General features: G+C 37.6%; 1 protein-coding gene and 1 long non-coding RNA gene across 5 annotated transcripts in view; one reads left to right on the top strand and one right to left on the bottom strand.

Annotated features, from left to right (window-relative positions):
* Positions 1-7,324: 7,324 nt before the first annotated feature.
* On the top strand, positions 7,325-11,586 carry LOC140857880 (uncharacterized). Its single transcript, XR_012141310.1, has 2 exons — positions 7,325-8,768; positions 10,953-11,586. It is a non-coding gene; the product is annotated as an uncharacterized lncRNA (long non-coding RNA).
* Positions 11,429-24,670, bottom strand: part of LOC105044470 (aspartate--tRNA ligase, chloroplastic/mitochondrial) — a 29,607-nt gene continuing 16,365 nt past the window's right edge. For 2 of the 4 annotated variants that reach the window (XM_073257166.1, XM_010922388.4), the window contains exons 11-15: positions 23,636-23,707; positions 18,692-18,790; positions 16,292-16,372; positions 14,272-14,329; positions 11,429-11,850 (exon numbers count right to left, since the gene is read on the bottom strand). In XM_073257166.1, the coding sequence (XP_073113267.1) occupies positions 11,681-11,850; positions 14,272-14,329; positions 16,292-16,372; positions 18,692-18,790; positions 23,636-23,707 (480 nt within the window). In that variant the 3' untranslated portion in view covers positions 11,429-11,680. Of the gene's footprint in view, positions 11,851-14,271; positions 14,330-16,291; positions 16,373-18,691; positions 18,818-23,635; positions 23,708-24,670 lie in introns of those variants that run through there. The other 2 variants (XM_073257168.1, XR_012141309.1) reach the window with 2 other exon arrangements.

Here is a 24,670-nt window from a genome sequence, read left to right as displayed (position 1 = left end):
AATCAAAATGGATGACTCCTATTGTTGTTGTTTGGTTCATACAAAGATAGAAATCGGAGTCAACTCAAATTTTTATTTATATTTTTAACTAAATTTTTTAAAAATTAATTATTTAAAAAATTAATATTAAATAAAAATTAAATATAATAATAAGAGATGAAATATTTTATAAAATAAAATATAAATAATTTTATAAAAAAAATGAAAGAAAAAAAAATAAAAAATGAAAAGAAAAAAAATAAAAAGAGAGCCCCCAACCCTTCTCCCACCTCCTACTTCTTCTCTCCACAACAGACCCCCCTCCTCCCGCGATCGTACCACCCCCACTACGGCCCCACCCCACTACCATCCGCACTGCATCTAACTCCGCGCGACCACGATCCTCTCATCCTCATTCCCGACCATCGACATCAATACCTTCCACGCCGACCAGGCACACAACTCCTACGCCCTCCCCGCCACCCTCCGCAAGGGCCTCGCCACCTCCCTCCCCTTCTCAGACCACGCCACCATATCCCCGACCTTCTCTCATTCCAGATCTCTGTCTCGATCTATGTCAAGCTCGTCGGCCTTTTCTCCACCGCCACCCCCTCCCTCCTTTGCTCGTTCGTCTTCGCCACCTTCTCCTCCACCTGCTTCCACACCATCGATGCCCGTCCTCACCATCTCGTAGTCGGCCACGCCTTCTACCTCGATCTCTCTCAATCTGCAGATCTCCGATGCTATCCGATCCAGGAGACCCCAATAGGTATTTTTTTTTTAATTTTTATCTCATTCCGATGGAATGAGATTTTGATTCCTCTGAAGATGATCCAGATTCAGCTATGAAAAAATTAGGCCATTCCTACTCCAGAGAAAAATGAGAATCAAAATGTAATTTCCTTCAATCAAACAGTTGAAATGAAAATCATCCATTCTAATTCTCATTTTAGACGTCAGTTGTTCCAACCAAACGCGCCCATAATGTGATTAGAAAGAGAATCCATGGGTAAACCTTTCACGCATCCAGAGAAGATAAGCTCCGAAGCCTTCTCCAGTTCTCCCGGTAGCATCGATATCATGGTAGGACCACATATTAATTAGATCGAGCCATACACCGAAAGAAAAGTTGGTATATTGGAGTAATGCTACAGGGTGCTATGTAATCAAAAAGGAAGTTCTCCTATTATTTGGCATAAGGAAATTGGTTTAATTTACCAACAAGTACATCACAAAACTGTGTGAAAAACAAAACATCAGATAACTTCTATTAAAAAAGGTACATCACATAATTGTAGACATTCATGTATGGATTATAAGCATGGATAGAATGGATGGAAATTTGTTTGAGTTCGATCTGCTGGCACATGATGCTTGTGCTTGTTTGCCACCGACCCTCCCCCCCACCTCCTGCTTCTTCTTCTCCGTAGCAGACCCTCCTCCTCCCACGATCGTATCGCCCCCACTGCGGCCCCACTCCACTGCCGTCCGCAATATATCTAATTCTGTGCAACCACGATCCTCTCGTCCTCATTCCTGACCATCGGCATCGATACCTTCCATGCCGACCAGACGCACAACTCCTTCTACGCCCTCCCCGCCACCCTCCGCAAGGGCCTCGCCGCCTCCTTTCCCTCCTCAGACCACGCCATTATGTCCCCGACCTTCTCTCATTCCAGATCTCTATCTCGGTCTATGTCAAGCTCGTCAATCTTTTCTCCACCGCCACCCCCTCCCTCCTTTGCTCGTTCGCCTCCGCCACCCTCTCCTCCGCCTGCTTCCACACCATCGATGCCCGCCCTCACCATCTTGTAGTCGGCCACGCCTTCCATCTCGATCTCTCTCAATCTGCAGATCTCCGATGCTATCCGATCCAGGAGATCCCAATAGGTTTTTTTTTTTTAATTTTTATCTCATTCCGAGGGAATGAGATTTTGATTTCTCTATAGATAATCCAGATTCAGCTACAAAAAAATTAGGCCATTTCTGTTCCAAAGAAAAATGAGAATCAAAATATAATTTCCTTCGATCAAACAGTTGAAATGAAAAATATCCATTCTAATTCTCATTTTAGACGTCAATTGTTCCAACCAAACATCCCCATAATGTGATTAGAAAGAGAATCCATGGGTAAACCTTTCATGCATCCAGAGAAGATAAGCTCCGAAGCCTTCTCCAGTTCCCCCGTAGCATCGATATCATGGTAGGACCACATATTAATTAGATCGAGCCATACACCGAAAGAAAAGTTGGTATATTGGAGTAATGCTACAGGGTGCTATGTAATCAAAAAGGAAGTTCTCCTATTATTTGGCATAAAGAAATTGGTTTAATTTACCAACAAGTACATCACAAAACTTTGTGTGAAAAACAAAACATCAGATAACTTCTATTAAAAAAGGTACATCACATAATTGTAGACATTCATGTATGGATTATAAGCATGGATAGAATGGACGGAAATTTGTTTGAGTTCGATCTGCTGACACACGGTGCTTGTGCTTGTTTGCCACCGGCACTCCCCCCCCCTATCTGCATGTATCCAGAAATCTCATTTATATTATTGATGACTGTGATTGTAGGGGGAGCTGTGCTACACGCTCCTACAATGAAAGAGTAAGAGCGGGTGACATATGCGATGTCCAAGTAAATTCTCATGGCTAACAAATCCAGACATGGTCCATGGATGAGAAAGATAGGGTAATATTAAAAGGTTTAACTATGTAAAAAAAAATTCTAAATTTTTTAAAAATTTATAATTCATCTTGAATTTTTATTTAATACAATCAAATAATTGAGTTTTTAAATTCCTTTAACTCAAATCTTGGCTTTAATTTCTATTTGTTAGCTGTGACTGGATTGTCACGTGATGTATGTGATCTGCCTATACAGCCTTCTTTTGCTGATCTAAAAAAAATTTTAGAAATCCTTCTCTCCCCTTTCTCCAATCTTCTTCCATCTAGAGTTTCTATAAATAGGAAGATAAAAAAAAATCCTCTTTCTATGGATCTCTATCCTCTCTCCTTCTCATCTCCTTGGAATAGAAAAAAGATATTTCATTTTTAGATTATTAGAATCAAAGCTAATGTAACTCTATCTTCTCCAACCCTTTTTTATCTCAACTTCACCGTTCCACTCAATTCTCATCAATGATTTGGATCACTTTCTGCTTAATTAAAATTACTAACAATGTTTGATGCTAAAGCAATCCTTACATTATTTTTCATATTAACTGAGAAATCTATGATGTAAAGATTTAGAATTATGAGAAAAAAATATCTAAAATTATAATACATCTATAGGTACAATCTAATGCAAGTTGAAAATATTACCTCTATCCTCACAAACGAGGATCAGTCATCAATGCTCGTCACTGAAGGCAAACATCACCTCTCAAAGTCATCGTCGGTGTTCAAGTATCAAAAAGGTGAGAAGGGCTTTGGATCAAAATAAGTCAAAATTATAACTAAATTAGAGGGACTAATTTAGGAAATAAAAACTACTATTTTATCTCATTATCATTTTTTTATCATATAAGTAAATTTTTGTCATATAAATAAGCCACGTTATAACTCCGTCATGGTAGGCCAGCAGAAATTATAATCATAATCTAAATTGAAGAAATTTAAAAATTCAATGATCTGATTATATTAAATAAAAATTTAAAATAAAATTAAAAATTTTAAAAAAATTTAAAATTTTTTGTATAATCAAATGACTAACGTACAATTATTTCTTGAGAGTCATATTTGACTTAAGTATTAAAGATTCTCAATCAGACATACAATAATGGGTAGACTTCCTAGCCTTTACTATTTCATGTTGGAGCCAGCATCACGGCCACCATATCATTGTCACAAATATGCCACGATCTCAATCCGATCGTTCGGATCAAAATGGTGGTGAGCTGATCTCCAGTGATCTTGGTTATTTGATGCTTTGATCAATTAATTTCCAACATCAACAAAATGGAGTGAAAAGAATGGTCTTTGATCCCAACTTTGGAAGTTTGATAAATCAACTTACAGCTATGAAGTCTGACGGCACCCTTAGAGTTCAGCAGCTCTCTATGGAGCACTCAGAGGGCTCCTCCTCCACAGGAGCCACAGCTAGAGCCACCAATCATCACTAAGCAATTTTGTTTGCTTGTGCAGTAGGTTCTAACATTGACCATAGCCATCTAGAACTTATCATAGTAGATAGCTTCTAATTAGCAACAGTAGCAATATTGTGGACTATTGTGGGAGTGACCTACCGACCAAATCAACCGTTTTTATGGAAGTACTCAAAGTAACTTGACGATGCCACACCAGACACGAACACAAGATCTTGACCTCGCACCCATTCCAGATCGTCGACTCAACTGATCGCCTACATGAAACCTAGTGAGCGCCCATAACTAACAATCTGAATCCAAAAGTTAGTGGGCAGAACATGGCCCAATGATATATAGAATCAAACCTAACAAATCTAGAGGTTCTAACTAATAGTCTACAAGTAAACGTCCATAGAAAAGAGATATGAAGGGGACCTTCAGATAAGGTTAAGCTAACTCAGCTAAGAAAGCTAAGCAAGAGAAAAAGGGGGAGGAGAACACTCTTCTCTCATACACCCTCTCTCTTTTCTACTATTCTCAAACTCCGATAACTTAAGCACTAGAGGGTTTCCCGCTAAAACCAAAGTTATTAAACTCGGCTCGGACCAAGGCATCAGGTTAGTGGATCAGCGGTCTAACCGTCGGATCAACGGTTGAACCGACGGGTCAATGCACAAACAAAGGAGGAGGAGGCTGAGGAGGGAGGGGGCCGACCGGAGGTGGAAGAGGCGGAGGGAGAAGATCTCATACAAAGGAGGAGGAGGAGGCGGAGGAAGGAGCGAGCCGAGCAGAGGAGGAGACAGAGGAAAAATGTTCGGGATGGCGGAGAAGGAGGCGGAGGATGGAGGGGGTCGAGCGGAGGAGGAGGAGGCAGAGGGAGGATGTCCGGCCGAACGATGGAGGAGGAGGAGGAGGAGGCGGAGGGGGGAGGGGGCCGAGCAGAGGAGGAGGCAGAGGGAGGTCCTGGATGGTAGAGAAGGAGGCAGAGGGGGGAGTGGGTCGAGTGGAGAAGGAGGAAGCGGAGGGAGGTTGCGGAGGGAGGAGGAGGCGGAGGGGCTGATCTTGGGCCTATTCATCGGAGATTTGAAAAAAAAAAAGAGGGTTAGCGCCGTTGTTACTCACCAGAGGCTCCGGTCGTCCTCGTCGGCTCATCTCCAGTCCCAGCCACTACCGTTTGCTTGATCCTCGTCCTTCACTACCGTCGCTGCCGATTTGATCATCGAGGAAGGAGAAGACGTCGATGGAGTTTGAACTCGAGAAATTGGGATCGAAAAGTTGAAGCCCAAGGGACGATCGGAAGATGAAGTGATGAACAGTAATTTAAACGGGTTTTGCCTCAACCGAATTTTGTCGGGTCAAATGGTCCGTGGTCCAACCAACCGGTTCACCCGAATTTCATTGGATTTTAAACATAGTCGGTTCAATTAGATAACCGGCCCAGTCTCATGGTCGGGTCACCGGATTTTCGATCCGACCGGTTGGGTCGGGCCGGATTTAATAACTTTGGCTGAAACACTCTTGATGAGTGCGGACTTTTCTTACAGATTTTCTCGACATCTCGGATCAATCTTTAATGACATCTAGCTCCAACCACATCAGCATTCTTCCAACCGCAATAAATTTTTAAATAAAATTTCGTGGACATGTTATCGCGCCCTACATGCGGTCTTTCCAAAAATTTAAAACTTATAAAATTTTTAAATAATAAAAATATTATTTTTTTATAATATTTTATGATTAAATTATAAATAAAAAAATTATAATTTAAATGTAGAATATTATAATATGATCATAAAATATTATAATTTTTTTAAAAAATATTTTTATCATTCAAAATTTTAAATAAAAAATAAAATTATATATATTAAATATATATTAAAAAATAATGACTACGTGGTCTGATTAAATAGAATGGTTTATTTTTTTTATACCACATGCTGTGTACGAAAAAAAATTACTCATTTGACTGGGTTGATGCACCCAAAAGGAATCAAAGCGCATGTGCGGGTGGTCAGCCTCGTGCCAATATCGACAGCCTATTGGTGGTTACAATCGAAGAATTACTCTTTCCGGCGAGGAACAAAAAAGGTAACTCGACCGACGGGGGCGGGTCATTGTCTCCGAGATGGTCTCTTTATTGCCATTATTGTCAAGAGGCCTACAAATTATTGGACTTGCATTATTTTCCCACCCATCAAAATTTGTGGGCAAGGGGACATCCGAATCCTCCAATAATGGTAGGGTAAGGGCTCAGGTGCCTTTCATAAATGGGATGGAGAAATCATTGGGGGAAAAGTGCCGTTCGAGCGGTGCCATGATCAGTGTCAAACAACAGAAAAACAACCTGATCGATCCATTGTTATCCGCCAACGAGCACTTGCTTGAAACCTCTTCATGCTGCAACTAAAGACCGTGATTTGCTTGATAGGAATTGAGACCCTTCAGCAGCTAACCTATGGTTACCTTATGATAGGTCATCTATCATCTTGAGTTTTGGATCGAACCATTGACACAAATTATCCATGAGCGAAAATTGAGTTATTTGATTCCTGGATGATTGATAGGGCAAATTGCTAGTTTACGGATATCAGATATCAATCTTAGCCACTATAAACATATTTTTATCCAATTAATATGTCCAAAAAATCAATATTGGACTTTTTGAATCCTAACTATTCATGTGAAGATAGGTCATTAGGGATGCATAGAGAGTTACTATTTAATTTATTGATATATTTTTATTTTTTCTATTCAATACTATTTAATCATTTATATTAATGTTTTATTTTTTTCTTTAACATGCATTGCGAAATGCTCATTTGCTGATAGACGACACATATTAAATTTTAAAATATTATTTGATATAATACAATAATATGTATCGCTTGATATATTTATGATTTTTAATAAAATAATTATACATTATATATTTATCAAATTATTTATTTTAATTCATACCAATAGTTACTGATAATTAATTTACATCAAAATACTTATGAATTAAAATTTTTATTTGAATAAATTATAAAAATTTTCTTGAGATTTGCGTTTCACTCGCTAATTTTCAAAACCTACATTTATACCCTTGAAATGATACGATGTTGTGCAAACCATTTAAAAAATATAAAATGACCAATTTGCCATACATTATAAAAAAAATATCCATTCAAACCCCTGTAATTGTCTTCAACTGCTATGGTTTAAAGCAGAGAGAGAGAGAGAGAGAGAAGGAGAGAGAGGATGCCCCTCTTCTTCTTCTGCAGTGGCTTGGTTGCCAAAGTCCAAACCATCCTATCCCCCACCGGTGCCACCCACCTCGCCCCCGTCTTCGTGCTCACCCTCCCAGCAAGGTGCTTGGCATGCCCGGCCCCTTCTGCCCATAGCGCCACCGACAATGATTCTTTAGCAGCTGTCACTGCCTTCTGTACCCTTGTTACCTGTTGCGCCACCATATATTCATGGTATGCCGTAGCACCGAGTCTATCCCACAGTCCTTTGTGGCGGGGGTGATCGATGGCCGGATCTTCGCAGCCGTGGACGGCTATGGTGGGATCATTGCGGTGGAGTGCCGCAATCCAACGATGGATCATTGGTTGCCGGTGGCACGGATGCAGTGCAAGATGGCGTGATATGATGCGGCGGTGGTGGGACGATGGATGAATGTGACGGACGAGTAGCAGTGGCCCTTCTATGCATCGCTAAGGCCCTTCCATGCGTCGAAGAAGGCATGGAACTCAAAACTAAAAGGAATTCTCCCTTCTGCCCATTCCCTTCCCTTCTGATACCTTTTCTTTTTGATAAAAGATTTCCCACTTTCTTTTCCTCCAAAGCTTAAGCAGTAGAAGAAGAAAGAGAGAGCGATGCAGATCTCTGCCACAATCTCCGATGCCATCTCGCTGGCTGCGACGCACGGCCTCGCCTTCTCCACCAAACTCCTCCTCATCCGCCCCTCCCTGACCCTCACCCTCTCCGCTGCTCCCCCCACCGCCGTCCACTTTGACCCCTACAACCCCGCGCCCTCGTCCGCCGCCCTCACTGCACCCACCGCCGCTCTCTCACCGACAGCGACGGTGGTGAAGAGGATGCCTTCTCCGATGACGGAGATGGAGGATGCATCCTGGACTTCGGAACCATCGCCGTTCGGGGGGAGAACCCTCTTGGGGGGGCGGTGATTTTGTGGAGAAAAGATCAGAACTTCGGATGGGCAAGGGCAAAGGGGGTGACGATGGGGAGGAATTCGAGGAAGTACTCGGCAAGGAGGGAGAGGGTGGCGTGGCCTGGGGCTTGGAGAGGGGCGGCCCTGGGAGACCTTCAGACTCTTGAGCCGCTTCACCCTCTCCTTCAGCATCACTGGAGACCCCAGGTCCTCCCTCCCACTAGAGAGAACAAGAGGGGGAGTGCAGGGGCGGTAGTGCCAGTGGTGGTGGCGATTCCATCGGGTTGGCGAGGGCAAAGGGAGGGATGTGACAAGAGGAGGAGGCACCGGTGGTGCGCCTGCGGGGGATGGGGGGAGGGTGGAGATGGGAGTGGGAACAGCAGCAGAGGCAACGGTAGCGGAGGAAGAGGAAAAGTTGGGGCAGGCGCCGTGCTTAAGATCTCCGCAAGACATTGATGGCCATAGGACCCACACCTCCACCATAGCTGTCGGCTCCATGGTGACGGATAGGGCTTGCTGGCGACGGCGTAGTCGACGGTGAGAATATTTCGGTCATCTCAAAAAATTTTAATTACGTGGTACTTCAATCTTATTTGGAATTAACGAACTGTCTAACGGTCAGGAATTAAATTGCAGGATTAAAGTAAATATCAAAGATTTTAATATAAATTTTTCAAATCATTAAATTTAAATATAATTTCGTTCTGATCTCAGAAAAATTTTTATAATTTACCCATCCTATTTTGATGGGAATGACTATATATTTCTTCCATCTATGGACGGCATCCAAATTCCCTGAGACAAAGGAATCGTGACTCCAAAAAACAATGCGATTTCGATCCTTTATTGTAATGCCAAATATTGGAACGGGGTGAAGTAACGACCCCCTTCCATTCAATATTCATTCCAATGACACAAATGGAGAGTTACCTGCAGTATAAAAGGAATGCACCTTTGCTGGCTTGTCCTATCCTGAGGCAACGACCATCCTAATTTGGTATATTCCAGAACAAAAATGCTCGCGGAAACAAAAAAGAAATTCTTCACCTCACAAAAGGTGAGCGTGGATAAACTTTTTTTTTTTTTTAGCATAGAAATTCGCCCCCAATGATGTGCGCAGGTATAAGCTAGTAAGGAGTCCCCAAATTGGCATCCAGTCCAATAAGGAACTTGACATGGATTTCCAACCCACCGTGTATTGCTCCATGGAAATTTTTTGTGCGCCATGGGCGGTGTGAGAAATCCGACATAGAATGCATTATTTTATGTGATTGATCCATATAATTATCACTTCCCAATATATATTTAATATCTGTAATTTTATTTTTTTATTTAAAAATTTTAAATGATAAAAATATCTCTGATCTTTGAAAATAAATTATGACATCTTATATCCATATTATGGCATCCTGCATAGGACTGAGCAAATAACCGAAAACCAAAGAAATTCATCCAATCCAATTCGATAAATATCGATTTCGATCGGTTAAAAGATTTGAATCGGATTTTGATTCGTAAAAAATTCGGTTAAGTACGGTCAGTTTCGGTTTCTATATTTTTAACCCACATGAAACCGAATCCGATCGACCGATATAGTTTTTCAATACGTAGGCTGTTTGGAAAATTAGAAATTGATAATTATCATATGTTATATACTGACTTATAGATGTTATGAAATTATTTTATCCTAGTTTCTGTATGAATTGAATAATGTATTAGTTTGTGATGTTTAAATTCAATATTGGATCAATATTGAAGTCCAAATCGACACAACTGATCCGAATCCTCTACCAACTATTAACTTCGGTTTCAAACGATTTATATATGATAAACGGTGAGTAGCAGGTTGAATTTTGTTCAACCTGATTGAATTCGGTCGGATGAAATTTTTTTCTTAACCCAATCCAACCTGACTCGTGCTCAGTCCTAATCCTGCATGCAGGAAGTTATAATTTTGATGCAGGATGTCATAATTTTTTTTTAAAAAGCAGGATCATTTTTATCATTCAAAATTTTCAAATGAAAAAGCGCAACTACAGACATTAAATACAGATTGGAAAGTAATTAGACAAAAATATCATTTCTATATTATAATATCATAGGTCATATTATGATATCCTGCATGCAAGAAGTCATAATTTAACACAGAATGTCATAATATACCATAGAATGTCATAATTTTTTAGATCATATTATGACATCCTGTATGTAAGAGGTCAGTCATAATATGCCACAGGATGTCATAATTTTTTTCAAAGAACAGAAATATTTTCGTCATATAAATTTTTTAAATAAAAAAAATAAAATTATAAATATTAAATATATATTAAAAAATTATAATTATATGAACCAATCCCAAAATGATACGTTCTATGTTGACTTTTCGGTACTGCCCGCAGTGCATACAAAATTTCTCATTTCTTCCGATACCAATCGCCTTGTGCCTGAGTATGGTAAGCCTTGCTCGTGATAGTAATGCAACCACAGAATATATCGTGTAAGTCAGCAAGAAAATCATATCATTGACATCCTTTCGCGCCCACATTGAGAAACTTTTGTAAGTCAGCAGAATTTATCTCAATATTCCCCCAACATCTTATTATAGGCGCTCCCAGACCATCTTAATGTAGTATATTGAAAAGAGTGATAAGACATTATCTTGTTTATTTCTTTGAAAAAATAAAGACTTCTGTTGACTAGTTTCATTTTCATTTTCCTCAGATGCAACACGAGAGCATGGAACATTGGAAAAAGATCGATGGACAAACAGAAAATCAATAGGAAAATGTTTTGAATCCTAGTCTCTTTTATTTGTATAGTTTACAGCATGCATGAACTTTTATCATATAGCTGACATAAAAGAGGGGCGATTAAAAATATTAAGATAGACCACCTGCTTCCAAGATCAAAACCATCAAACTTTCAGATGAGAATTTCGGCACCAATCAACAATGGAGCCAATTTACACTTAAAATGACGAGCGCTAATTCTTTAGCAATCAGCCGTTGCTTTCGTTTACCAATACCCCAGTCATGGTAACGAGTAAATAGATGCTTCTGAAGTTGCTCACTTTTTCTTACACATTTTTTGGTGTCCTCTTTCCGCATGCATTCTATTCCAAATTTTCTCCCCTACAAGCTTTAATAGACAATAAACTTTGTACTTAAACATGAAGATATCAGGTTCGCAATCTAGCATCAGTAAAGAAGCACAAATTAATATCTTAATAAATAGAAAGGAATGGTTCTGTCGCTGCCATTCTCACAACAAAAGCCCTTCTACACAGCATGAAAATGGTTCTCTTAAAAATATGAGAATGTGCAAAAAAAGAAGGAAAAAAAAAAAAAAAAAAGAAGGGACTTTGACCTCTCGTATGATGGCATCTGGTTATAACAATTATTACAGAACAAGAATAAAACAAACTGGTGAAAACGGTATAATATCATGTTCTATGAGGTAGGAAAAGACAGGTCCTTCAGTTGCTGTGGGTCAACCTTTGATGGCGCATTAGTAAGTGCACATTGGGCAGTTGTGGTCTTTGGAAAAGCTATAACATCTCGAATAGAATTTGCACCAGCCACAAGCATCACCAGCCGATCCAAGCCATAGGCAATTCCACCTACCAAAAGTTTACAACAGGGCACATTCATTAGTTCAATGCCTACACAATATTGGCGCAAGAAAAAATAGAAGCTTACATCCTAACTTGAACAAGGGTTTACATCTCAAAATTGTTTCTTAATAATTTTCCATTGCAATGTTTGAATATTTATTAGGGTAATTATTGGACTTTGCTGGTATTATTAAAAAAAGGAGAAGATATATAAATCCCCAAGGAGACGATGACAGTAGCATTATAGTGCTACATGGACCACTTACATCCAACTTCTAAAATCTGTGTTGGATATGGTGCACACTGGACATGTGGATACTTATTGAAATTCTATAATTGTAGCTTTTAGAAATTGATAGAGCTGGACTGTTTCAAACGATAAGCTCAATCAACTATAATAATGTTAAAATTATGGTTTAAATCTATTTGAAGACCAATCAAGAATGTAGGTAGCAAAATAACTGCACAAAATGTCATTTTCTAAAATTCTTAAGTTTATCATAAAGTTTGAACAAGAAACATACATAACAAAAGAGGTTAACAAATAATATCTAACATTTTCTTTTATACCAATATTTAAATATATAGTACTGCATCTAAAAAATAATTTCTGTCCATCCCTATCTCTTCTTTCTTCCCCCCTGCAGAGTCATGTGTGCAATATCTGATTCTCATGTCCGTGCCCATGCTACTCTGATTGTAAGAGTTGATCTTTCCAAGCACCATCCAGCAAAGAAATTAGGCGTAGAGAATGTGCAAGGAAGCAACTTCAAATCTCTGGCTAACGTACACTATTAATGACAACCCTTGAAATCCACATGAATAATTGGGTCATGTATAAACTTAAAATGTGTGGCAGAGAATAAAGATAAGGCATCACATGACAGATCCTTGAAGACAAAATTAGAAACCCAGTCTGGCGACAAGTTGGGGACAACCAGCCCTAGAGATTTTACAGTTCAAAAGTTAGGAGAAACAGCAGAGCAAGGACACCTCTTACAACTTTTCAACCACTAAAACCACAGGGAGAAGGTTTCAATAGAGCACTAGATGCTTCTTTAAGACAATATAAGAAGAAACAATGAAGTAAACACTAATTTGTGCAGTTGACAAGTGACCAAAGTTTGCATCTTTTAGATTATTTCCATTTTCTTTCATTTTCTAAATTTTAAAATGATTTCTAAATACAAACAAAATGTCTGTCAGCACCAAGCAAACTTATTGGGATAGACATCAGGCATGTATAGATGCAAGCATATGTATCAACGAAAGATCTGCCACAACATCAGCAACCTAACAATCAAGATTAACATGTTACTCAAAAGAGAAAAGTAAATAAACAAACAGGTCAGACAAAAACTAACCTAGCATCATATCAAAACTCCTTAGTTCTAAAACTCAATAGTCGATATTTCAAAACTTTGTGCACCAAAGAAAAAAAAGGCCCTGCCAATCAGGTCAGTTTAAAGTTAAGAGGCAGTTTGGATGCCCACTCACTGCATACTCAGAATATTCCTTTTATAGATAATAGAAGGAATGGCTTAACAGGTTGGGGACAGGGTTTTGACCCGACCAGTGAAGCTTCTGCCTCCAAAACCCCTGATTTTTAGGGATGATGTAAATCAACTTTCCGGTAGAATTTGTTATCTCAAGAACTTTGGGAAGAGAGGTGACTGGAAGCCCCCCTCAAGCAGTGAGGCAGTTCGATTCTTTCATCTTTTTCAGATGGAAATAAACACCAATCATAAGATATCAAGGGGATGAGGAATTCAGGTATCCAAACAGCCCCCAAAACAACCAAATGTCCTTGTGTCCTTACCAGATGGTACAGAAAATTGTTTGATGGATAAATTAACTTTCCCGGCAATTCCCAACAATGGGCTTCAACTCAAGAATGTTTAATCCCTAAAAGCTTTTCTATGCAGACTTCCTCATACACTGAGCAGTTTCCATAATCCCTCATCTGAGGAAAAGATGCTCCATAAATTCTCGACAAACGAGAAGAAAAACAACAATTTCATAAATTCCCAAGCACCCAATTCATATCCCTTGTTACCTTAAAGAGGAACCCTTGATTACATAAGATAGTTGCCTATATATCAAATGCCATGATTTTGTAACAACTCTCTTAGAAATGTACATATAGCTGAGGGAAAACACAATCTAGCACCAACCAAGAACTGGGAAAAAAATTCAATCTAGTGCTATCTTTTGCTTATAGAGTAAAATTACAAACACTTCAAAGTAATTTATCTTGACTAGCATACTTAGCTCAATAAATTTTGTGAAACATGTAAATTGCTGGAAATTTCCTAAGCATAAGACAAAGAACAAGAGAAAAGAAAGCTCCTGAAAATATATGCTGGCACTTGCATTTTCATGCACATAAATGCCAATACCGAGGTCATGTTTAGGATTTCTACATACCATGTGGAGGAGCCCCCATGTCAAGACACTCCAGTAGATAACCAAATTTTTCTTCAGCCTGCACTTAGAAAGCCCATCACCAAGAAAACTAAAATCAATATTATTATAGAAATCCAAGAAAAATATCTGAGCACCTTCAATCAGCAGCATTTTGTACTACTGTTGCTATTCATAATTACAAAATGAAGCAATCCATGTCAATTAAGTCAGAGATTCCACAGGAAAAAATATACATACCATGAAGATGAAGGGTCAATAAAGTGTGTGGTATAGACAAATACAAATATATATATATATATATACCATGAAGATGAAGGGTCAATAAAGTGTGTAGTATAGAAAAATATAAGGAAACACTTAGATTATGCATATCCAAATTTTTTTTCTTAGATTATGCATATCCAAAATTCCAAGTTTTTTGCATTCTAGGTCATTTCAAGGTTTAAAATAACAGTACTGAACCTCATAGTTTTTCCACTGGAATAGGTATTGCATCAATATGGTACCGAATAGTGATGGGTACGTACCAAACCAACGAATCAAAAAGAATGAAAAATCACCAATCCCGACTACTATAGTTGGTCTGGTACTGTCCGTAACACCAGTATGAACCAAAATGGCAGGTAAATAACAGTATGAATGGCTTCGTCATCCCAAGACCCACACCAATGCCGGTTTCATGTTAGAACATACCAACGGTACCATTCCATTCCAGTGGTTTTTGAATCGATGGGCCATTTTTCGCCAACAACAAATCTCTTTATTGGCAGGAACAAGGTTATATCTCCATCCTCCACTCAGGCTACTCCTTTATCCTCTTCAACCAGGCTCTTTCTAGTTTCGGTGCACCGTGGAGGATAGCTCCTCGCTAGCACATATTTCATTGTGCTTAATGCTCAGATGACGTATCTATGCATCATGCCATTATTTTTGTCTATAATGCACTTATTGAAAAGTGATGCCCGACAAGAAAACTACCATAACGTATTATTTTTTATTTATTTTGCTTCACAAGAAAATGACCATAATGTATTGTTTTTTATTTATTTTGCTTCACAAGCAAATGACCATAATGTATTATTTTTTGTTCATTTTGAAGCAAATCAACACCAAAACTCGGTCTTGCTATCTCTGCATTAAAAACAAGACTCCAAAATGCACTTAGTTTGACTGGAGTTTGAACCAAAGTCTAATTCTAGGGCTAAACTCAGAAACCTAGGGCTGGGTTCTAGGTAAATATGTTATTTCAAAAAACAAGTCAGGTATGGAAAACTATCAATCAAACCCATCTTGGACGGACTGAGCAAAGCAAAATATTGGTGACCAAAAACCCAGCCCAGCCAAAAAAGCCCAATTCTAGGGCTAAACTTGGAAACCTAGGGCTGGGTTCCAGGTAAAGATGTTATTTCAAAAAACAAGTCAGGTATGGAAAACTATCAATCAAACCCATCTTGGACGGACTGAACAAAGCAAAATATTGGCGACCAAAAACCCAATCCAGCATAACCTGTTCAAGGGGTGGTCAAATAAAAAAAGCTTAAACTCTACATAATACAAATAGGGTTAAATTTGATCTTTGCTGTATCAACATTTAGCTTGGTATTTTTGGTGCTTGCAATGCATAATAAAAAATTGGCACAATGACATCTGCCAATAAGGAATTTGTTGTAGTTTCTAATTAAGCAAAGTACTAACTACATGCCAAACATTAAAGTAAGAACATCTGTAATAATTTTTTATCCCCTGGCTAACAAAATCAAACTCAAGTGACAAAATTAGTGATATCCAGATGTGGAACACAACTTCCATAAACTAATACATTTAAAAGTTGTCCAACTGTGATAAATGCCATGATTGCCAAAAGTGTGGCCGAACAAAACATCGAGTCATATTCAATACAAAACTTCAGCGTAAAACAAGAGAATTACTGCATAAACATTTTTTTAAGCGAAATGTAACCAGTAGGAACCAAATAAAGGAAAGAGATGATCAGATATCACGTATATACTAAGAGCTGCACCTGCTCAGGGGAGATACCGACAATTTCCAATACTTTTTCTTGTATTTCGCGTTTAAAAATTCTCAAACTTCCCCCACCAATCTGATCCATAGAATATAAAAAAAAAGTATTGTGTTAGTTTTACCCACAAAAAGGGAAAAGAGTAGGAAAGTGATGCCGGGAAACATTCACATGCATGCATGTGATCAAACAGTTACAACAACAAAAGAAAACGATTGTCAGGAAAGATTATAGAGAACTGTTAACAAAATGCACAATAACAATATTATCTGGATCCAACAATGTACAATCCTGGTAGAGACGACAGCAAGCAAACTGTTTTTTGGATTTCAAAATGCACTGAATCAACTATCAAGCTATTAGGTCATGTTATTTATACATCGAACCAAGTAACTAATTTATCTTTACATTCTGACTTTCTTGATTCCTAAGATGATCTACTAACAATGAAAGCATAGCACATAAAATGGGCATTTTAAAGGATTAACAATAGAGGGTAACAACATAAAAGGTAATAGTTTTGGTAATAGCTTGTTGCAGAAAACAACCTTCCAAGTCATCTGTGGCAAAGCAATAACAAGAGGAGAGAGTATATATCAGAAAAGACATGCACATATGATATATTATCCACCACTCTTAAAGATGATGTGTTCACAAGCTAAGGTGATCAGATAATTATATTGGGTCAATGCAAGAGCAGTATCCGAGTTATCATACAGAGGTCATGTAACTATCACATGACATTGCTAACAAAGTCCCCAGAACAAGAAGTCACAACTCACAAGGCATTCCATATATTGCCAAGCCAAAGTTACACTATGTAGTCATAGTTTGAGTTACTCTACACCAGATAAAAGACTCAGAGACAACCAAGTGTTGAGGAATAATTTGCTTGTTGAAAACAAATTATTTTCCTTGTCCACTACAATAGTGACCATTAATAATCATTAGCATCTTACTGATATTTAACAGGTAGTGAGAGTGTGAGACAATATTTTGCTAGTTAAAAGTTTCACTTGCAATCAGGTGAATTGTCTTTAATATAGACGATGTAATTATTGCAAATATTGCTCAACTCGAGACATGATCCAGATTAAAAGGTGTGAATTAAATTAGAAAATAAAGGGTATTGTTCCACAAAATAAGGTTCTTTATACTTCAAACTGTTTAAGTAAATAGACAAAGTACAATGCCACTTAAAAGAGAATATGTAACAGAAGTGATATGAAAAATGAAAAAGAATTTATACCTAGCCTCAAATTCATTAGTAATATTTAAAATTTTGCACTGCAGTGCGTGGAAATTCATGTTGCTCGGTCGCAAGAAATCAGAACAGAATAATTCCATGAAACCATACAACAAGGGTAATGTTCTACAAAATAAGGTTCTTTATATTTCAAACTGTTTAAGTAAATAGACAAAGTACAATGCCACTTAAAAGAGAATATGTAACAGAAGCGATATGAAAAATGAAAAGGAATTTATACCTGGCCTCAAATTCATTAGTAATATTTAAAATTTTGCACTGCAGTGCATGGAAATTCATGTTGCTAGGTAGCAAGAAATCAGAACAGAATAATTCCATGAAACCATACAACAACTTTGAATATTTTGTACTCAAAATCGTCATTACATGCTTGTTTTATACATCTAACTTATGTTATGCTTATACTTAGCTTGGGCCAGCAGGTTCAAATCATTTTTGATAGCCAGTGAAATGTTGTCCCAAATCATACAAAGAGGATGTAATTATCCACTTTATGTTTTATACACTGGGTTGCATGGATTACCTAAACTTGCACTTTGACAATCTCAATGAATTGAAGTCTTCTATGGGAATACGAGAATCCATCACCACATCTAACAATAACCCAAACAAATTTATGCCATTGTTTATTTAATAAACTGTAATAAAAATATTAGGAATGTTAAAAAGTACCATAGGGCTTTCTCATTATTCTTATCTAGGCTTCCTATCTACATCAACGAGGCGGACTAGACAAGATTCTTTTTCTTCCAACATGCTTTTCCTCAAAAACATTGTTCATCTCCTTCAGAGAAGTATGACATTTCTGTTATTCTGTTTAGGAAACACAGTACACAAGACATGGAAGACTCATCATCATCATCATCATCATCATCATCATCATTATTATTATTATTATTGTGGTCTCTTGTACATAAGAAAACAGAATATATTTGATCAGAGAGCAACATAGTCATATTAGTGGAAGGGAGAGTGCACCAGTGTTCTTAACGGTGCCGTATTAAGAAAAGCACATGAACTCCTCACGTCTATATATGCAAAAATAAATACAGAAAATAGAATATGGGGGCATCGTAGGACAATATACAAGTTGTGATAAACAATATAGGTAACAGAAGAATCATATAAGGTACCTCAACTCCATTATAGACCATGTCATAAGCCAAAGCACGAGCTGAAGAAAGATCATCCATGTCTTCAGGATTTGGTGCAGTGAAAGGGTGGTGAAGGGCCTGTTGAAACAATCAATCAAGAAACACCTGGGTATACAATGGCAGAACAGAACAATGGTAATCATGCACACCAACTTCCCCTCACCTTTCCTTTTATGATATTAGGTATTGAAACTCGCAAAAAAGAAGGGGAAAAACTTCATATTTAAAAATTGATCTGCACCACCTAATGTTAGATAAAGACTTCTCCAACACAATAATGTTTTTTTTTTTTTTTTAAAAGTTCTGTTGTAGATGGATGACCATCAAAAGGCTCGCACATCAGTAAATGCCCCTTAAAGAAATAGATTTTCATATTTTAGCAGCTTAGTCCCTAAAAGGTCAGCATTTCATATTATGAATCCATTCCAAGCATATTCTACAGGGAGTTGCAAAATATCAGGGTACATATACTGATTTGACTACTGTTGTGAGGCCACCGTTCCAATGTATCAATCACTTCCAAAAGGGGTAAATATCAATCAAACAAAGCAGTCTAGAAATTGCTGAAGAGAGGAAAAAACACCTTTTTTTTCCTCCTCACCGAACCAAAGGTTGCAAAATATACCATTAACAGACCTATACTAGAAAATGAGCATCAAGTGGTTTATAATATAACTTCATAGTCTGGATTACACTGTCAGTTAACTTCTAAAATCAAAGCATTTCGGGATCATTTCATCATGTTTTTCAATGACTACTAACATTCATCAATGCGAGGTTTCTCCATTTCAAAGCCTATCATCATATTCGTTAAAAACCTCTTTCGAATTCTTCCATACCAGCCAGGCCACTTCCATAACCAAGAGGACATGCAGTCTTTTGAATATGGTCATCAAACCTAAGTCATATCTCCATCACCTTCATTCTCAAATCGAGTAATTCTTAGGCTTCTTCTAACTCCAGACATCTGTTATCACCACATGTACGTCTTCTTTTGAAGATGATCATACATGCATGCAACGTAATCAGAGTCAATATAAGATTGAGATAATGTAAAGGGTCCAATTTTCATCCATAGTATGTTTCTTCAAGTCTAATACAAATGCAGTAATCACACAACACTTTGAAGAGCATCTCCTCTTCCTTTTAACATGCAAACATAACACTGGGAACATTCTCATCTTTTTCACTACTTTCACATAATATAATAGTGTAGTAATTTGTTCAAATTCACATACATTTCCAATAAAAAATTGCAATCCACAAGCACTATTTTTGTCATCCCATAGGTGGTCACCTTGTTTATTCCAAAACGAAAATTAACCCATTCGCATATTAGACAACCGAGGATTCTCTTCCAAAACATCGAAATTCAGTTCATCTATGATAAGAGATATAAGCTTCAGGATGATCAGATTAAGCTTCAGTAGCAAAGGAAAACTAACCAACCCCACTTATCATCTACTCCGTCAGAGTCTTTTAGTATATCAATATGCTTTCTTTCTCAAAACTCACCATACAACCAATATTGTTAGTGAACAGCATGATTGCTTATAATTGGTCGTAAATTTATTTTTTATATCCTTCCCTTTTGCCGGAGGGAATAAGTATAAAGAACAATGACCAAAGGTTACATTGTCAAGGTCTTCGTATCTGAAGCACCACCCTAGAGTACAACTTAATAATATGGTTCATAATGAACTTCCATATTAGAATATTACTAATAAAATCTTGAAAGAACTTCGATTCTTTCAATGAGTTGGTATTTCCCCTAGTGGTCAAATCCCTATGCTTAGCAACATTAGGTTCTTGGTTCAGTTTCTATGTGGTGCATCTTCAAAAATCTGGACCTAGGTAATTATAGTGTGGGCTGGTCTCCATCCCGTCCCCCCCCCCCCCCCCTCTCTCAAAAATAAAAGAAACTATTGAAGGATTGGTGTGCTAGTTTCCATCTTCATTCTGAACTTCATTCTAGAGGTATTAACTTGAAAATATTTTTGATAAAATTGCATGTCAATAAAATGTAACCAGCTAAACAAATTATGAATACAACAAATTGCTCATGCAAATCACACATTATTTCAAGTTGCCCTTGTGCGCTACCCACTTAGAAGTATAGACTTTAAGAGCTAGTTAGACAATTAAGCATCATCTAGATTCTGTGAGCCTCTCAAGGGCCCTAAAGATGCAGATATAGCTCTAAAACCATTAAAACCTAACCCCCTTAAGGAACGCATCCACAGTTTTAGTCAAGAATACAACCGGTGCCAACAGAAGTCACATTAATGGGATTGTGGCTATTAAACATGTATATGATCACCAAAAAATACATCAAGAAGGAACAAAGTTGTCAGCAGGCGAGCAAATTACATAGTTTTGCACATGCTCCTTCAATATCTTGGTTATTCTTAATCAAAATTTCCAAATGTTTCATCTGTCTATCTACCAACATAAAGATACTATGTTTGGATGTTAGCAGCTTCATGTCAAAATAAAAGACTCAAATCCATGTAAGGACTGTTTGGATGCTGATTGACAACATCTTCCTAATAAGGTCTTCTGCTTTGGAGACTGCAAGAAATCAGGTGACTTACGGAGGTGGTGGCAACTGGCAACAACTAATCCCCCAATATTCAGGGATAATTGTTACCTCTTATAAGGTGTTTTATCTTATCCCAAAGGAACAGGGATCAGTTGTTACCTCATTTCCCTGATCTATTTAACCTTCGCCACTCGAAGCACCTGAAACACCTAACACACCTGACTTAGAACTGTGGTTGTACGAGTCCGAAGCATATTTGTTTAGGAATCGCGAATCCAGAGTTCATCCCAAATTGCAAGTGCAAGTAAAATCAAAAATAGAGGGAGGCCAAGAGAGAAGACAAAGTCAGAGGCCATCAAAGATGATGAGGCTGGACAGGCGGATTGAGGCAAGTCTTTCTCTTTTTATAGTTTAATACATTTACATATTCTACTGATGTTGTCTATTTGCTTGAGTGGTTAAGGGGAACACTTAAACCCATGCGCATGGATTCAAATCTCATTTTTTCCCTAAGAAATAAATATACCTCATATAAAGAAAATAATATAATATATTTTTTATATTGCATATATTCTGCACAAATGCTTCCTAGGCATTTCCATCCCACTCTTTTAACCTTGTCATTTTCGTGCACCAACTCCAACTTAAGCTACTAAGCTTTAAACCATGAAAACTCCATAATTTTAAAACAGAGGACTAGTATCGAGGGGTCGTACCAGCTAGCTAACGGTTTGGTGTGGTACTGGCTGTATAATACCAACCCAAGGCATATTAAAACTATGGGGAAGGAGAGAGAGAAGAAGAGGAAAGAGAGGGTGAAGGAAAGGGAGGGGGAGATGGAAGGGAGTGACAAGCGTACCTCCAACCATGGTCCTCATCGTCTACGGTGGTCATGGTCATCGTTGTGATCATTATCAGCGGCAACAACAACTGAACCCTAACCCTAGTCAGGGGAATGGTGAGAGAGGAGAGGATTGCAAAAGGCAAGGAGCCAAGGAGGATAAGCAAAGAGGGGACATAAGGATTAGAAAGTTCGAAAACCAGTCCGGTTCTTGAATACCTCAAAAGCACTTGATACTGGGCAAAATCAAACGTTTCAACACAATTCAAGCTGGTTTTGACCTGGGACCTCATCGAGTGGCAAAACCATCATACTTCCTACCAATTCAATTTAGTATGCCCCGAACCGCCTGGTTCCTAATGGTTTGACCGACTCTTAATAAAACCAAGATTTTCTATGCCAATCCATACCAATTATTATTAGGCATATCATACCAACCCCAGAAGGTACCAACATTGTCTCACCTCTACCAATGTACATGTGTTTGTAGGAGGGTAATACCATACTGAATTGACCCGTGAGTACCTCTACAAGGTTCCATATGAAGAATGAAAATCTTGATAGGAACAATAAGATCTTCCAACATGCAAACATGTCATGAAACATCAATTCTTTATATCACATAATCTCCGGTAATATGTCCTGTGTCTGACATACAAAGCAGGCTCAACTTTCTCGTGAACTTATGAGATTCACTTTCATCTTTACAAGCTGCAATTCTACATTAAGTTCTTGTTATAAGTTTCTCACCATCAATTATTTTTAGTTCTATCATGATTCAAGCTGAAGACCATACTAGCTCCATCATATAGATAAAGGAATTAGATCATATCCCTACATAAAGTTCATATAAGTCTAAGTTAAAGAAACTAAGCCATTTTGTCACTTTCCTACAGCATCAAAAATATAGTCGCCTTCCTCAAAGTAAGATTTCAAAAAGTAATGATTACTTCCAATAAGTACTCAATGATTACTATACACTATGCACCATGGCAACAACAAAGAGCCAGTACTGTTAAGAGTTGCAACATGAAACATAACCTCAAGATGATTGTTCAAATGTAGACCACTAGTACCATGTAAATCCAAATTAATGAAAATTGGACTGATGCATGTCCATTACATTATTCTAGAAATTTTAAAAAAAAAAAGTAAACAAAGACTGCAATTGAAGTACTCATTGTCTTATAAAATTACAAAGAAGAATTTTTAAACCCAATCAATTGATTCATGTTATGTTTTGCTATTGAGTATTGACTCCTGCATGTTAAACTTCAATTGTTACAAAAGAAAGAGATACATTACCATTGAAAAACACCCAATTGATTGTTAGATGAGACTCAAGACTTTTGTTTTCAAAAAAAAAAAAAAAGCAAGTGTAGTCTGGCATCAACAACAAGCGACAGAAGTTACACTAATTCACATGTTGTTTGCCATGTTCATCAAATTAAAATATATAGTGGACTAAAGCTGATCTATGAATTTTTTCACCATTAAGATAATCATGGGCCTTCCTAACATAGTATAGGTAAGCACTGACCTCATGTCTCTGTTCTGACTCATTCCACTCAAACATTGGAAAGTCGATTATCCACAGAATCGAATGCGAGAACTACCAATTCCAAAACAAATAATCAGAACATGTAATTTGCTTTGCAACTTCTGAAGCAAAAAATTATATCCAACAGAGGAAATTGTAAAAAGTGATTAAAAAATGATATGCTTTGATCCATAGAAATGAACGTAAATGCTTCACTAGCACACTCACATAAAGACGTATATGTACAGAAGTCTGCATCCATGTGCATGTGTATGCATGCACGCACGCACATGTTTGTGTACATGTTTGTGTGTAGAAGCTGGTAGAAAACTGATTACTAAATTCTACATTCTTGTTACATGTCTACATAATCATGTTTGTAACAGAGAGGAAACAAGGGGAATAAAAAATAATTGGAGGCATATAGAAGATGGTAGAAAACTGATCACTGAATAGTCTGAATTCTACATTCTTGTTACATGTCCAGATAATCGTGTTTGTAACAGTGAGAAAACAGGAGGAATAAAGAAATTGTTATAGATGGACAAGCAAAGTTGGGTTTATAATCAACCACCACGACCAAATTTTTTCACCAACCACATTATCAAAGCAGAGGCAAGATATGGATCAAAGAACTGACATACATCCTCTCATCCAAGCTATTACTCTTCAAGTTTAGGGATACTTTTTCTGTTGCAAAACTCAAACCCATCTAAACAATCAAGAAATGGAAGCATAAAATTATCCTCCACCATGCATTCTCATTCCTAGTTGCAGAAGTTGATGAAATCAAATAGATTTACACATTCAAATGCAACCAAATAAATGGAAATGCTCTCTTATGTACATGCACATATATGGTCAGAAAAACTGGTGCAACTTATGTTTAGACAAAAGAGAGGAACTTCCAGACAGCAAGAATTATGATTCAATTACAAATGATGAGTAAATTTCTAAAGCTCTAGATCTGCTATGACTTTCAATAGGATTTTGAGATACTCATTAGACCATTCAATTTTTTTATGCTAAAAATTT

This window comes from Elaeis guineensis, chromosome 5, assembly GCF_000442705.2.
Source record: "Elaeis guineensis isolate ETL-2024a chromosome 5, EG11, whole genome shotgun sequence".
In the NCBI taxonomy this organism is placed as follows: Eukaryota; Viridiplantae; Streptophyta; class Magnoliopsida; order Arecales; family Arecaceae; genus Elaeis; species Elaeis guineensis.
The sequence above is the reverse complement of the archived record's forward strand: the minus strand, read 5'-3'. Positions and strand labels throughout refer to the sequence as shown.